We start from the raw sequence: 13,853 nt of genomic DNA on the forward strand, positions 1-13,853 counted from the left end.
TGTTGGAGAAGCTCTTATCACTACCTACATCACAGATCCCTAACATGGGAGTACTTTAGAAGCACCCATGGAATGTTTTTTATTTTATTTATTTATTCATGAGAGACACACAGAGAGAGGCAGATACATAGGCAGAGGGAGAAGCAGACGTCCCAATTTGGGACTCAGTCTCAGTACCCCAGGATCTTGACCTGAGCCAAAGACAGACGCTCAACTTCTGAGCCACTCGGGTACCCCTGGAATGTTTTTTGCTTTTGTCTTACAAATGTGTCTAGGCCCTGACTCTGCTCCATGCTCAGTGAGCCAGAATATTTGGGGATGAAGCATGGGCATATATATTCTTTCAAAGATCATAGAAAATTCTGATGCACAACCCTAATTACAAGCCACTACAGGCATACCCGCTTTGTGGAGATGACTTTGGGAACCACTGACCTAGGACGACCCCCTTACTTTCCAGGCAACAAAATTTAGGCCCCAATAGGAGAAGAACTTTCCCTAAGTGTGAACCCAGCAAAAAATGTTTGAATCCTTTTTCCTCTGATATGACTGACCTCTAGATGGCAGTCTATTTCTTGATTTAGGCTGTGTTTGCACAGGCTGGAAAGCTGGAACTGGATGAAGTTGAGTGAGGATATAAAATGATTTAGTCAAATGAGTGTCTATCATGATGCTTGTACCAGGGAAGTCCTGGGCTGGTTGTGTGTATGCGTCACAGGCCAGGTTTCCAGCCTGGGACGAGGAGAGCTGACGGAAAATGACGTCTATCTGGGGAAGGGGGAGGTGAGGGGCAGAAGTCCCTTTGCCATGGAAGATTTGTGGCAGCGAAGCCAACTACTCTGCCCACAGCACCCTCTCTGGAGTCCTGACAGACAGGCACAGATTAATGTGCTGAAACAACCGCTTTTCCTAAGCCATCTCCCCTCCCTCAGTCTCAGTTTCACCATCTGATTTATTTTCATTGAACTCCTTCGGTGAATTAGTGACAATTTGAATGATGGCTTTGACCTCAACAACTCAAATAGTTTATGTTGGGCAAGAGAGAGCCTCTCACACACAAAGGAAATGCACGTGTGTATTTAAGTCACCTGTTATACACTTAGTAAGAGCTTCCCCCTTTTTAGTGACATCAGGGAACAAGTCCAGAAGTATAGCAGGCTCCAGACACAGATCTCCAGCTCTCGAGTTCTCTGTGGATCTGTCATCCTCCAGGATGGGGCTTCATTATTGGCCGGATCTTGGCAAGATGGCTACAGCAGTTCACAGGGGTCATATTCAGATCTAACAATGTCCAGAGGGAAATTTACTTCTTAGGAGAGAGGGGATCTTTCTTGGAAGCACCCTAGTGCACTTTTCACATTTCAGTGGTCCCAATTGGATCAGTGGGGTTTTTTCCCCATCTGCTGACAAAGGGAATGGTAGAGTCATGATCAGCTTGCACTAATCATTGTGGGGGGCAATAAATATTGAAGTCAACTGTTTGTAACCCTCCTTCCTCCCCACGTAGAGAAGATAATATGGTATCCTGTGAAGATGAGGCTATTCCAAATCCACCAAGAAGGATTCAATGGTCATTTAATTCATAATGTGAGCCAGTAATGGCTGTCTATTCTGTGTTTGTGGGTAGACAGGGAGGAGCCACCTCATGGAGAACATAATATCCACCATCCAAAGATTCTGTCATCCTTCTAGATTGACTTAAGGCATGTTATCCAGGAGTCAGAAGTGAGATGCAAGGTTGGTCAAGGAACAGAGTTAAATGCAGAATGAGTGATAGACATTCATGAATTTTATTCCCTGGGCCAGGCTCAAGCAGCAGACTGTGATTCTATTTCTGGGTTGTCTAATGCAAACTGGGCCCACATGCTACCCTGTGATATATGACACTGAGGGGCTAGAACCCACTGGCATAAGGTAGAGGAAGAGATTTAAAAGTTCTGAACATGAGAATACTGTGTCAGATCCCATGAGCATCCTCCCCATTCACTCCCTAACTTTACCTTCCAAAGAAATTTAAGTGTCTGTCCTGTTACCTTTGCCTCAGGAAACTAGTAGGTAGTGAAGCATCAGAAACTTTCAAAAGCACTTATGCTGACTGTTCTTTCTAGACTGAGGATGCTGGTGAAAAAGTAGATATCATTAAAATGGGCTGTCTGGTTTGTAGCATGTTGCACAGAGACAAGAATAGAGTCTAGGTGGTGGCAGTTAACATCAGCAGCAAAGTAGGTATTGTTACTATAAAAGGCATCTGGGAGTGTTCTGCCACACTGTTATGCACTGAACTGTGCTCCCCCAACCTCCTAAATTCGTATGTTGAAGCCCTAACTCCCAAGGTGACTGTATTTGGAGATAGGGACTTCAAGGTCGTAATTAAGGTTAAGTGAGGTCATAAGGATGGGCCCTTATCCTATAGGACTGGGGTCCTGATAAGAAGAAGAAGAGACACCAGAGATCTCTCTCTACACACACATTTAAAAAAGTCATGTAAGGACACAATGGGAAGGCAGCCATCTATAAGACAGTGTTGGGAAGGAAGAATTTCCCTCTCCTTCAAGGGTCCTTCTAGATGGATTAAGAATCAAATGAACAAGATAAAGGTTGACATGAGATATGAGAAAATCACATATAATAGCATACCTACGGGGAATCCATACAGACATGGAAATTCCAAAGATAGCAGGCAATCTGAGGTCTATCTGTCATCCTGAACTAAACAGAAGAGGGTAAGGATCTGGGACTTTAGAGGAAAGGAATATATTTTACGGGGCAGATATTGGTAATTAGATGTTTGGCCTGCCATCCAGATGGGTAACTCTGGATAAAATTTATCGCTGGTAATAACTCTTATTCTGGGAAAGACCCTCAATTTAGATTCTTCTAAGTAGTTAAGAAGGGGCAAAACTTTCCCTTGAGCCTGCAGGGTCTCGGCGGCCTTCAGCTCAAAATAATTTCACACCAGAGTGGTCCATTTTGGGGCGGCCTGCCTTCAGTTCCTACAATAGAAAGAGTGGCCTCACCAGAAACCAACTCTGCTGGCACCTTAATCTTGGACTTTGAGTCTCCAAAACTATGAGTAAATAAATGTCTATTTTCTAAGCTCCCCAGGCTATGGAATATCATCACGGCAGCCCGAACAGATTACTACACATACAGAGATCTCTGACTACAGATAACTAAGCTTGGAGTTCCCAAGAATGAAATCTTTAGACCATCTACCAAGGCCTTAGTTGATCTGTATAACCAGAAAGATGCTTAGGTCTGGCCAACAGAGGCGTCTAGCATTTGAGTCACCATACCAATCTAACAGCTAGAGGAATAGCTCCCACACAGGGCCCAGGCTTGAATCACTAATTACGTAGACTTAGAGTCCTTAGAATGGGGAAACAGGTGAAATTGAGCAATAATTTTTTAAAAGATTTTATTTATTAATGAGAGACACAGAGAGGCAGAGACATAGGCAGAGGGAGAAGCAGGCTCCCTGTGGGGAACCTGATGTGGGACTGGATCCCAGGACCCTGGGATCACATCCTGAGCCAAAGGCAGTTGCTCAACCCCTGAGCCACCCAGGTGTCCCCTGAGCAAGAAATTTGTTGTTACATTTGTGAACCTCCCCCTTGGCCTTGCCCTGAAAGCACCTGTACACATTGACCTTGGCGACTTACAGCTGGGATCAGGACAGCCTTAAACCTTTCAGAGGCTAATTATCAAGTGCCTTCAGGAATGTGAGCACTGAAGGACTCAGAATACTCCTGGAGGAGTACCTACCGCATAGTAGACAGGGTGCTGATGGAGTTTAGGGGAAAAATGGAGCTCTTCCCTGAGTCTGCCCAGTGAGACCCTGAGGTCCTTCTCCAGGATGATTCTACCATTCCTGGGTAGACTTCGCATTGGGCAGCACATGGCTTAGAGTATGTAGCTACTGTTTATGCTGTTTGATATTTAGCCTCTCGGTGTGCCCCCCTCAACTGTGGCTGAGAACCCTCTCAAAGGGGGGGACATCTGAGTGTGCTTCTATGTATGTATGTATGCCCCTCATGGGACTTGAACTCATGGCCCTGAGATCAAGAGTCACATGCTCTACTGACTGAGCCAACCAGGCACCCTCAGGTGTCCTTTGAAACCCATCAGACCAAGTCCTCAATCCTCTGTCCCCTCAAATGGCATGTTCCTTATCTGGCTGATAGCTTCCAGGGCTCCCCTGGGTTCTGTTGGTTCCTCTAAGCTCTGTGAGGGAACACATGGTGTGATAGAAAGCACTGAAGTTATCTTCTGCACGTCCCTGAGAGCTGTAGAGAGGCATGGAGTGGGAGGGGGTAGCCACCCTTGGCTTCCTACTCACCTTGTGGGTATAGGCTGCTCCAACAAGCCTTTTGATTTCAGACATCTCCAGCCAGAGACTCAAATCTGCCTCCTCTACACTGTCACATTGGCTCCCTGGCTCTTGGAGAAGGGGGTATAGGGTAGGGAAAGGGGCAAAGGGAGTCAATTAGAGTTCCTTCTCCTTATCAACAGAGGAAGTAAAATCCTTATGGGAATTGCAAAGAATTTTTTGCGGCCATCCTTGATAAAGGAGATATAATCTCTGCCACACACAGGCTACTGTGGACACACAGCTAAAACAGGTTTTCCACCTGCTGTAGGCTCCCATGCTAGGAAGACTCCACCTTGGCCCTTAGCAGATACAACGGTGCCCCCAAAAGTTTGGGGTAAATCAGGATACTATATGGAAGCTGTGGCAAGCCCTGATGAGAGAATTACAGCAGAGACTGCTAGTATGTAATGAATAGCATGAACCAGCAACCAATATATCATCTTGGTTGATATATATATCGTCTTGCGCACGTCAAAGCTGCCACAGGGCCCATGCAGCAGCTCTGCCAGCAGGGCCAGCAGCTGCCTGTGCTCCTGCTGCACGCCAGGTGGCAGAGCGGCCAGCTCGCTGCGCAGGCTCCGCTCCACCATGCGGCCCAGGGCCTGGCGCAGCTCCCTCAGCAGCCGCACAGTGCGGGAGTCGCCCTCCAGCCTCAGCAGGTCGCTGTCACTCAGTGAGATGGTGGCCCAGTGCCCATCATCACGGATGTGGACATCTCCGTCGGTCAGCAGCAGCACGGCCAATGGGTGAACCTGAGAAAGAACATGTCTTTCTCCCACTCCCAAGACTTGCAAGACTAGGAACGAGGGGTGGGAATAAAGGAAGTGCTTCTCATCATGGCACTTGACCCATCTGCAAGTTTTACTTCTCATTACTTCTACTCTGCTGGTTTAGAGGTTTTAGTTCCCTAGAAGAAAAACATCCAGTATGGTCTGAAACCAGGGTTCCACTCCATAAAGCCACTCTTAGTTCCTGGAGTCACTCGAAATCGGTGATCATGGTGTTTATGCTGTAGAATGAGGACAAGCACGAATATGGATGAGACTTAGGGTATTCCCTAATCCCCTAATTCTTCACTACAAGCCCAAGGGGGCACACGACAGAGTACTGCAACCCTACAAAGGACCATCTAGGGTTCAGACTCTTCAGGAATGAAGGAGAACATGGGATTGACAGAGAAATCATAAATGACAGGACCACTTCGTGGCTTTTGCAGAAATCAGGACTGTACCCTCTACCTGTGTGTCCCTGATGATTGTTTACTTGCTTTTTTAATTCTCTCACCTCTTCCATTTGTAAATAGGATAGCATGGCGGTGATGAATTCAACATTTAGGTCATGGTATTGCAGAATGTCAGTATCAAGTTGGGATAGTCGCAGAGCTAGAGCAATTAAGGATCATGACTGGGAGAACTTGAACTATAAACAGAGGCCCCAAAACCTCATCTCCAACTAGGATGACTAGGAATGCTTATATGTGTAGTTCTTGGTTGTACACTGAGCAATTAATTTATGCCAGGAGGAAATATTTTTGGAATCCCATGAATGGAAGAAGGCTGTTTGTACCTGCTAGGAATTTAAGGAGGACAAGGTTATTATACTCTACATTACTTTTCTATCTACTTAACACCCTATCTTTTGGGAACTGCTGAAAATTCCCAGGATTCATTACTCCAGGCCTCAGCAGTATTTAGGGTAGAAAGACAGGTGATGGAAAGAGAAGGATTTTAAGTGCAGCTCTTAGATTTGCAGTAAAACATCAAAAGGGGGATTTCTGGTAAGTCATGTCTTGAAAGACAATGTTTGTAACTCTCCAACCACTTCTACCCCTACACTGGGGACAAAGATGCCAGAGACAGTCTCTTTAAGTTTCTGGAGAAGGGTGCCCATGCCAGTCGTTTATTCAGACCAGAACCAGTCTGAGTCTGAAGGCAGTTTAGGAATTGTGTCCAAGGAGGGGGGTGGGTCAAGGGTCACAAGAGAAGGCCCAGGCTGAGGAAGTCCCCGGTCTGGAATCTGCATCTGTGCCTCTCAAATCAGATGATTGGTATTATCAGGAGAGGCCCTGGGAAGAGGAAATGATAGAGTCAAGGGAGAAAATATTTGGCATGTAAGAGAGGAGCCCCTTCCCATCTGGTGCTTTCAGAGAATTCCATAGGAAAGTGTGAGTTAAAGTCTGTTGCTCTAGGGTAGTGTTAGCTATGCTCAAGAGAACTGCATTGAACTACAATAAGCCAGTGTAAAGGTTGCCAGAGATATTCAGCTCTCGAAGGACGGATGAGCACGGAAGGGAGTAAGTTAATAAATCTGAGGATGATGTAGTTACACTGCCTGTCTTTTTTTTTTTTTTTTTTTTTTTTTTTTTGGCTGTGAGGTGAGAGAAATTATCCCTGCAATGAATTAGGGGAAATAACTTGAAAAGTGAAACACAAAACCAAAAGCTTGTGCTCTTTGCAAGTTAAAAAGTATAAACTGTTTACTGTTTAGAAATGTATGCATTTGATCTTTGTTCATGGGCAAGATAGATTTCTGGGAAGAAAGTGGTATTTAATTAGTTACAATTTCCACATTGAAACTGATTTGCTTTTATGTTGAGTATTTGGTATAAATAATGCTTTTAATATTTTATTAAATCAAGTTTCCTTGGTTAGAATTCAAATCCTCCGTAAGTGGCTGAGCTCCATCTGAGCCTCTTGTATGACCAGCATAGGGCCCTGGAAGTACAAGGTGAGGCTTCTGGGAATCAAGGGCCTACTGTAAGCTTTCCCCAAATTCTAGCATCTGTGGCACCCACCAGATAGTGAATCTTATACCAAAAATATAAAGGTCTCACAATTTAAATAAAAACATGATTAAAAACTAATCATCACCATGGGATGCCTGGGTGGCTCAGCAGTTGAGTGCCTGCCTTGGGCCGAGGGCATGATCCTGGGGCTCCGGGATTGAGTCCCACATTGGGTTCCCTGCATGGAGCCTGCTTCTCTCTCTGCCTCTGATTTCCCACCTATTAGATTAATTCCACTTGGATAAAAGAATCCTTATTTTAAAAGACTACATGGTACTCCTTTATATAGTTGTGCTATATTTTTTTTCAGATTTTATTTATTTATTCATGAGAGACACAGAGAGAGAGAGGCAGAGACACAGGCAGAGGGAGGAGAAACAGGCTCCATAAAAGAAGCTAGATGTGGGATTTTATCCTGGTAATCCAGGATCACGTCTTGAGCCAAAGACAAATGCTCAATTGCCGAGCTACCCAGGTGTCGCATAGTTGTGCTATTTTTATTGAACCAAGCTCCTACTGTTGGGGAGGAAGTTCCTCTGACCCTCAAGGACTTCTTGCCACCACCACCACCACCCCCCCACCAAGAATCAAATTGACATGAGACAGATGAGCAGAAAGTCAAGTTTAATGGTGGACCAATGAGGAACCCACACAGACAGGAGATTACAGAAACAATGAGGCAACACAAGGCCTCTAGGAGCTCAGGAGAGGGGTAGGATCTGAAAAGAAAAGGGGAGAAAGACCATTAGCAGGAAGGGGAGAGATGTTTGTTTTTATTTATTTTTTTGTTTTTTTTTGTTTTTTTGTTTTGTTTTGTTTTGTTTTGTTTTGTTTTTTGTTTTTAAGATGTTTGGAAAACAAAGGTTGCTCTGTTATACAGATAAGTTTTTTAGGTAAAGAGGATACTCTGTTCCCAGCTCTCTGCCCGATAAGGGCAGGCAGTTGAGGAGGAGATAAAGAGCTTTTGCGGCTTTTGCTGGGTTCTCAAAGCTTTTGACTCAAAGTGATGTTTATGTCAAAATGGCTCATCGTGGGGTGGCCTGCCCTGCATCCCTATACTAATGTGGGGCATTTAGTTTAGAACACCTGCTCTCTAATATGACCAACACTAAAACATCAGCACCTTAGGATCCCTGGGTGGCTCAGCGGTTTGGAGCCTGCCTTCAGCCCAGGGCGTGATCCTGGAGTCCTGGGATCGAGTCCCATGTCAGGTTCCCCACATGGATCCTGCTTCTCCCTCTGCCTGTGTCTCTGCCTCTCTCTCTCTGTGTGTGTCTCTTGTGAATAAATGAATGAAATCTTAAAAAAAAATCAGCACCTCGTCTAAACATCTGGAGGCAATCGTCAAAGTGTCCATCAACATTCTGTATGATCTCACTTATACATGGAGTTGAAAAAAGCCAAACCCTCAGAAACCGAGTAGGAGACTTGTTACCAGAGGGGCGGGGGCGGGGGCAGTGAGGAGATGTTAGTCCAAGAGTACAGACTTCCACTTAGAAGATGAATAAACTGGGATGCCTGGGTGGCTCAGCCTTTGACTCAGGGTGTGACCCCAGGGTCCAGGATAGGGTCCCATATCAGGCTCCTGCAGAGAGCCTGCTTCTTCTCCCTCTGCCTGTGTCTCTTCCTCTCTCTCTCATGAATAAATAAATAAAATCTTAAAAAACAAAGATGAAGAAACTTTAGGGATTTAAGTCCCAACGTTGAGATCAGTCAATATTCTATCATATACTTGAAAGAAAGTTACCAAGTAGGAGACGAATCTTGAATGTTTTCACCACAAAAAAAAACAGTAATTATGTGATGTGAAGGAGAAGTCAGCTGATGCTGGTGGCAACCATGTCACAGTGTAGAAGTGTATCAAACCAACAGTCTGTGCAGCTTACATTTACATAGTGTTATATATCACTTACACCTTGATAAACCTGGAAAACGGTTTTGAAAAATTGTGAGTTTTACAAAATAAATAAATGTATATTTTTACCTTAACTAAGGCACTGCAGAAATGTGCAGTTTCAGAGAGTGAGGAGGTTCTGGGCTACTTGAAGATTACTGGCCACTTTAATTTTTTAATTTTAATTTTTTAAAGAGATTTTGTTTATTTATTCATAAGAGACACACAGAGAGAGGCAGAGACACAGGCAGAGGGAGAAGCAGGCTCTGTGTGGGGAGCCTAATGTGGGAATCGATCCCAGGACCTGGAGATCATGGCTTGAGCCAAAGCAGATGCTCAACCACTGAGCCATCCAGGTGTCCCAGCCATTTTTATTTTTTTAAAGATTATTTATTTATTTATTTATTCATGAGAGAGGGGGGAGAGATAGATAGATAGAGAGAGAGAGAGAGAGGCAGAGACACAAGCAGAAGGAGAAGCAGGACCCATGCAAGGAGCCCAATGCAGGACCCAATCCCAGGTCTCCAGGATCACGCTCTGGGCTGAAGGCGGCGCTAAACTGCTGAGCTACTCGGGTTGCCCCATTTTTATTGTTAAAGCTTTTCCCTGGGGTCTAAGTTTGGTGTGAGAAGCCAAAAAATCGTACTTCATGGAAATGTTCAGGAACATTTGAGGCACATACACTCATGTGTATGAGGCACATACACATACATTTCTGCACATACACTTTTGCAGAAAGATAGGAAGGCAGAATCTCCTTGGCCTTGTCCCCATCCCCAGCTCCTACCCCCCCAAATTTCCTTCTACTTGCAGTCAATTCAGTTTTTATTAAGTTTTAATTTTTAATCAAAGCAATTCTAGTTTTCAAAAAATAAAATAAAATACTAAAAAAAAAGCATATAATGAAAAGTAGTAAATCCCTGCCCATCCTGCTCAGCTCGGTTTCCCAAGCCAGAGGCAAAAATGTTTACACCTGTTTAGCAGTTACATCCTTTCTTCCTTAAGAACATGCTTTAATTACTCTTTTTTGACTTGATAACATGAGGAATTTTGTCTTCCTGCTGTTCCAGCACCTCCCCCTCCCTCAGTATGGCCGAATCACTATTTTTAAATCTCCCATTAGCTACCTTGTTCACTTTAATAATATGATCCCTAAATCTGCCTTATTTCAACTAGAGACAGAATCTGGACTTCCTGCTTTATGAGAATAGCGACCCCCCCGCCCCCGGGCCAGCCCAGTTCCAATTCCTCTTTTCCCTCTCACTTGTTGCCTGGACCCTGCGCTGTGAAAGTGGCTAATGTTCCCATCCGGTTCTATAACCATCATGAAGTCTTCCCTGCTTCGCTGACAGATTTGGTCCAAAAATGGAAAACTGTAACTTCTGTCTCCGCCGAAGTGATTCTTCAAATATGGTTCAATGCAAAGCAGAGCTGAACGGGATGACTGGTCTCTGTGGACGCAGAGTTTTGCTGCACAAATTAGTGTGGGAGCGGATTCCCTTTCTCCCACTCCTGGCAGCTTTTCAAAACCCGGCCACGACTGAGGTTGCTTCCTCTCCGAAGCCTGCTTTCCTTGCACAGTTTGAGATACTTGTTTCCCCTTGTAGTTTCTGTTCGCCATTGCCTTGGCTTTTGGGATGAAGAAGCGTTTGCCCTTCAGATCACGTTGTTAATTTCTTCCAGCTTCTAACTCAATCCATCTATTGCTCATTCCGTTCAGTTGGAAGTCTGTTCACATCTTATCCTAATTGGGAAGATCTGCTTCCTAACGGGGCTGTTGTTGTGCTGTTCAGGTTTACCTTTCGGTTGAGTAACCTTTCCTCTTGTTCCCCCCGACCCACTTCTAGCATCCTGTGGCTCGAAGGTTCCTCCCGTTCTGGCTGTTTTGTGTTTTACGGCTGAAAGAACTTCTCGAGTATTTCTGAAGACTTTCAGAGTTTAGAGTTCTTTCCTGTTTCTCTATTTCCTGATGAATCACTTTTTCATTCTATGTGGCTTTTTTGGATATTCGGTAGACTTTCCACAAATGATTTCCAGCCACCCGTGTACATGAAAAGATAAGGCAGGCAGTGGGGAGACTGCCCCGCCAGTCTGCGCGCTGTGCCCTAGGGCGGGCGGGCCGCTCGGTGGAAGCCAGCCATCCTTGCCAGGCTCCCCCCTCCCGAAATCCACAAAGTTAGTTGCTCTATATATGTACCTGCAGGCGGACGTTGAGAATCACTGAGGCCACCACGTAGAAGTAGGGGAAGTTGGTGCGCAGCCGCCAGGCCAGGTCGAAGAAGATGATCAGCGTGCGCGTGAGCCCCTTGCAGAAGGCGCCGTAGGAGCCACGAGCCGCCCTGGAGCGCGACAGCCGCACCACCAGGCCCGATAGGGCCGCCGCTGCCGCCATCGGTCTGGTGTCGCCTCCCAAACGAGTGCAGGGAGCCCAGGGCTTCCAGCCAGCAGTGCTGACCCACCGATCGACGGACCGAGGGATGCGCGCGGGGGCAATCCGCGTGGGGGGCCCACTGGGCTCCGGTCGATGCTAGCCGCGCTGCACCGCACACGCCCTCCTTCCTGGCTGTTCTCGGGCAGCGGCGATCCGTGATTGTTGGTGCTTCGCCGGGCCGCCAGGCTGAGCTGCCTCGGGGGCGAGCGGTGCGCTGGAGTGCGTGAGCCCCTGGATTTGGGAGGGAGAGGGGACCAGGGGCGGGGGGAGGACCAGAGGCTGGAGGCCGAGGAGGGAGGGAAGGAGGAGGGGCGCATGGCTTTCCCGGGAGACTGGGCTTTCTCCTCCGGGTGGTCCTTTTTAATGGAAGCAAAACGAAACTTGCTCCAAACATTAAAAGAGTTCCTTCATAAACATGATCTTCAATGGCTTAGAAGCGTGAACCCATTTCTTGTTGCCTCAAATCCCTTTAGGAATTTTTTTTCAATCCTCAACTGTGAGCTAGTAGGAACACACAAAACCTCTTTATTTTCTCAACTGTAAAATGTGTACCTTCTGCTGTAATTATTCAAACGACTTTGAAAATTTGGTTTTAGATCTTTAGTATTTTCTAATGGGAAAAGTTATGCAAACAAGCGGTTAGAAATTTTCAACAGTACAAACAATAAGAACAATGGGAAGCCGATTCCCTGCTTAGTTTCACATTCTTCACCCCGCCCCCGCCAGAACTACCATTCCGTTTACTGTATATACTTTCAGACTTGGTATGTTCAAACAGTGCTCTTTCCGAGTCAATAATATATAACTATCTCACTCTCTTGGACGACTGATCACTACCCTAACATCTATGTTGCCTAATAATGTTCAATCATTTATTTAACCAGTCCCCTATTGATGAACATTCTAAATGTTTCCAGTTTTTCTTATGCCAAACATTGTTGCAGGCGATGTTACTGTAAGCATAAATTTTCAAGTGGCAGAAAAGAATGAGGAATATAATCCCGTTTTTATTTTATTTTTTTTAAATTAATTTTTATTGGTGTTCATTTACCAACATACAGAAAAACACCCAGTGCTCATCCCGTCAAGTGTCCACCTCAGTGCCCGTCACCCATTCCCCTCCAACACCCGCCCTCCTCCCCTTCCACCACCCCTAGTTCGTTTCCCCGAGTTAGGAGTCTTTATGTTCTGTCTCCCTTCCTGATATTTCCCAACATTTCTTTTCCCTTCCTTTATATTCCCTTTCACTATTATTCATATTCCCCAAATGAATGAGAACATACACTGTTTGTCCTTCTCCGATTGACTTATTTCACTCAGCATAATACCCTCCAGTTCCATCCACGTTGAAGCAAATGGTGGGTATTTGTCGTTTCTAATTGCTGAGTAATATTCCATTGTATACATAAACCACATCTTCTTTATCCATTCATCTTTCGATGGACACCGAGGCTCCTTCCACAGTTTGGCTATTGTGGCCATTGCTGATAGAAACATCGGGGTGCAGGTGTCCCGACGTTTCATTGCATCTGAATCTTTGGGGTAAATCCCCAACAGTGCAATTGCTGGGTCATAGGGCAGGTCTATTTTTAACTCTTTGAGGAACCTCCACACAGTTTTCCAGAGTGGCTGCACCAGTTCACATTCCCACCAACAGTGTAAGAGGGTTCCCTTTTCTCCGCATCCTCTCCAACATTTGTTGTTTCCTGCACAAACAATCACATAAACATATATGTTTAGTGTTCGAGGTCAAAGAAGTTCTATTTTTTAATACATGTGGTTGATCAAAAAAGTTTTGGGACCAGGGCTGTATACGACATTGTTAATCTTGAAATTTTTTCACCAATATGTAAGGTAATAATTAAGATTCATGACTCCTCTGATTTGCATTCACTTTAATTATCAATTAAGTTGCTGAGCAACTTTTCTAAATCTCTTAATCTTTTAGTATTATTTTACTGATCACTTGTAAAACCTTGAAATATTATAAAAATATAGTATAAGAATGGTACAATTCATCAGAAAGACTATTAACAGATTGGTATATGTTTTTATCAATTATTTACATATATTGGGGCAGCCCGGGTGGCTCAGGGGTTTAGCGCCGCCTTCAGCCCAGGGCCTGATCCTGGAGACCCGGGATCGAGTCCCACATCGGGCTCCCTGCATGGAGCCTGTTTCTCCCTCTGCCTGTGTCTCTGCCTGCCCCCCTCCCTGTGTCTCTCAAGAATAAATGAATAAAATCTTTTAAAAAATTATTTACATATATTAATAAGCAAGGCATATACATATATCACACGCAAGTCACAGAGCAAAAAATGGAATCATAAACCTTCTGCCCTGACAATTGCTTTTTTAAAGGTTTTATATA

At 45.0% G+C, this 13,853-nt stretch overlaps 1 protein-coding gene across 1 annotated transcript; it reads right to left on the reverse strand.

Annotated features, from left to right (window-relative positions):
• Window positions 1-7,764: 7,764 nt before the first annotated feature.
• Window positions 7,765-11,698, reverse strand: LOC112912392 (small integral membrane protein 10-like protein 2A). Its single transcript, XM_025989099.2, has 2 exons — window positions 10,316-11,698; window positions 7,765-7,876 (listed from the first exon to the last, which is right to left on the reverse strand). The coding sequence occupies exon 1, from the start codon at window positions 11,441-11,443 to the stop codon at window positions 11,237-11,239; it is 207 nt and encodes a 68-aa protein (XP_025844884.1). The 5' UTR covers window positions 11,444-11,698; the 3' UTR covers window positions 7,765-7,876; window positions 10,316-11,236.
• Between the last annotated feature and the right edge of the window lie 2,155 nt (window positions 11,699-13,853).

This window comes from Vulpes vulpes, chromosome X (genome assembly GCF_048418805.1).
Source record: "Vulpes vulpes isolate BD-2025 chromosome X, VulVul3, whole genome shotgun sequence".
In the NCBI taxonomy this organism is placed as follows: domain Eukaryota; kingdom Metazoa; phylum Chordata; class Mammalia; order Carnivora; family Canidae; genus Vulpes; species Vulpes vulpes.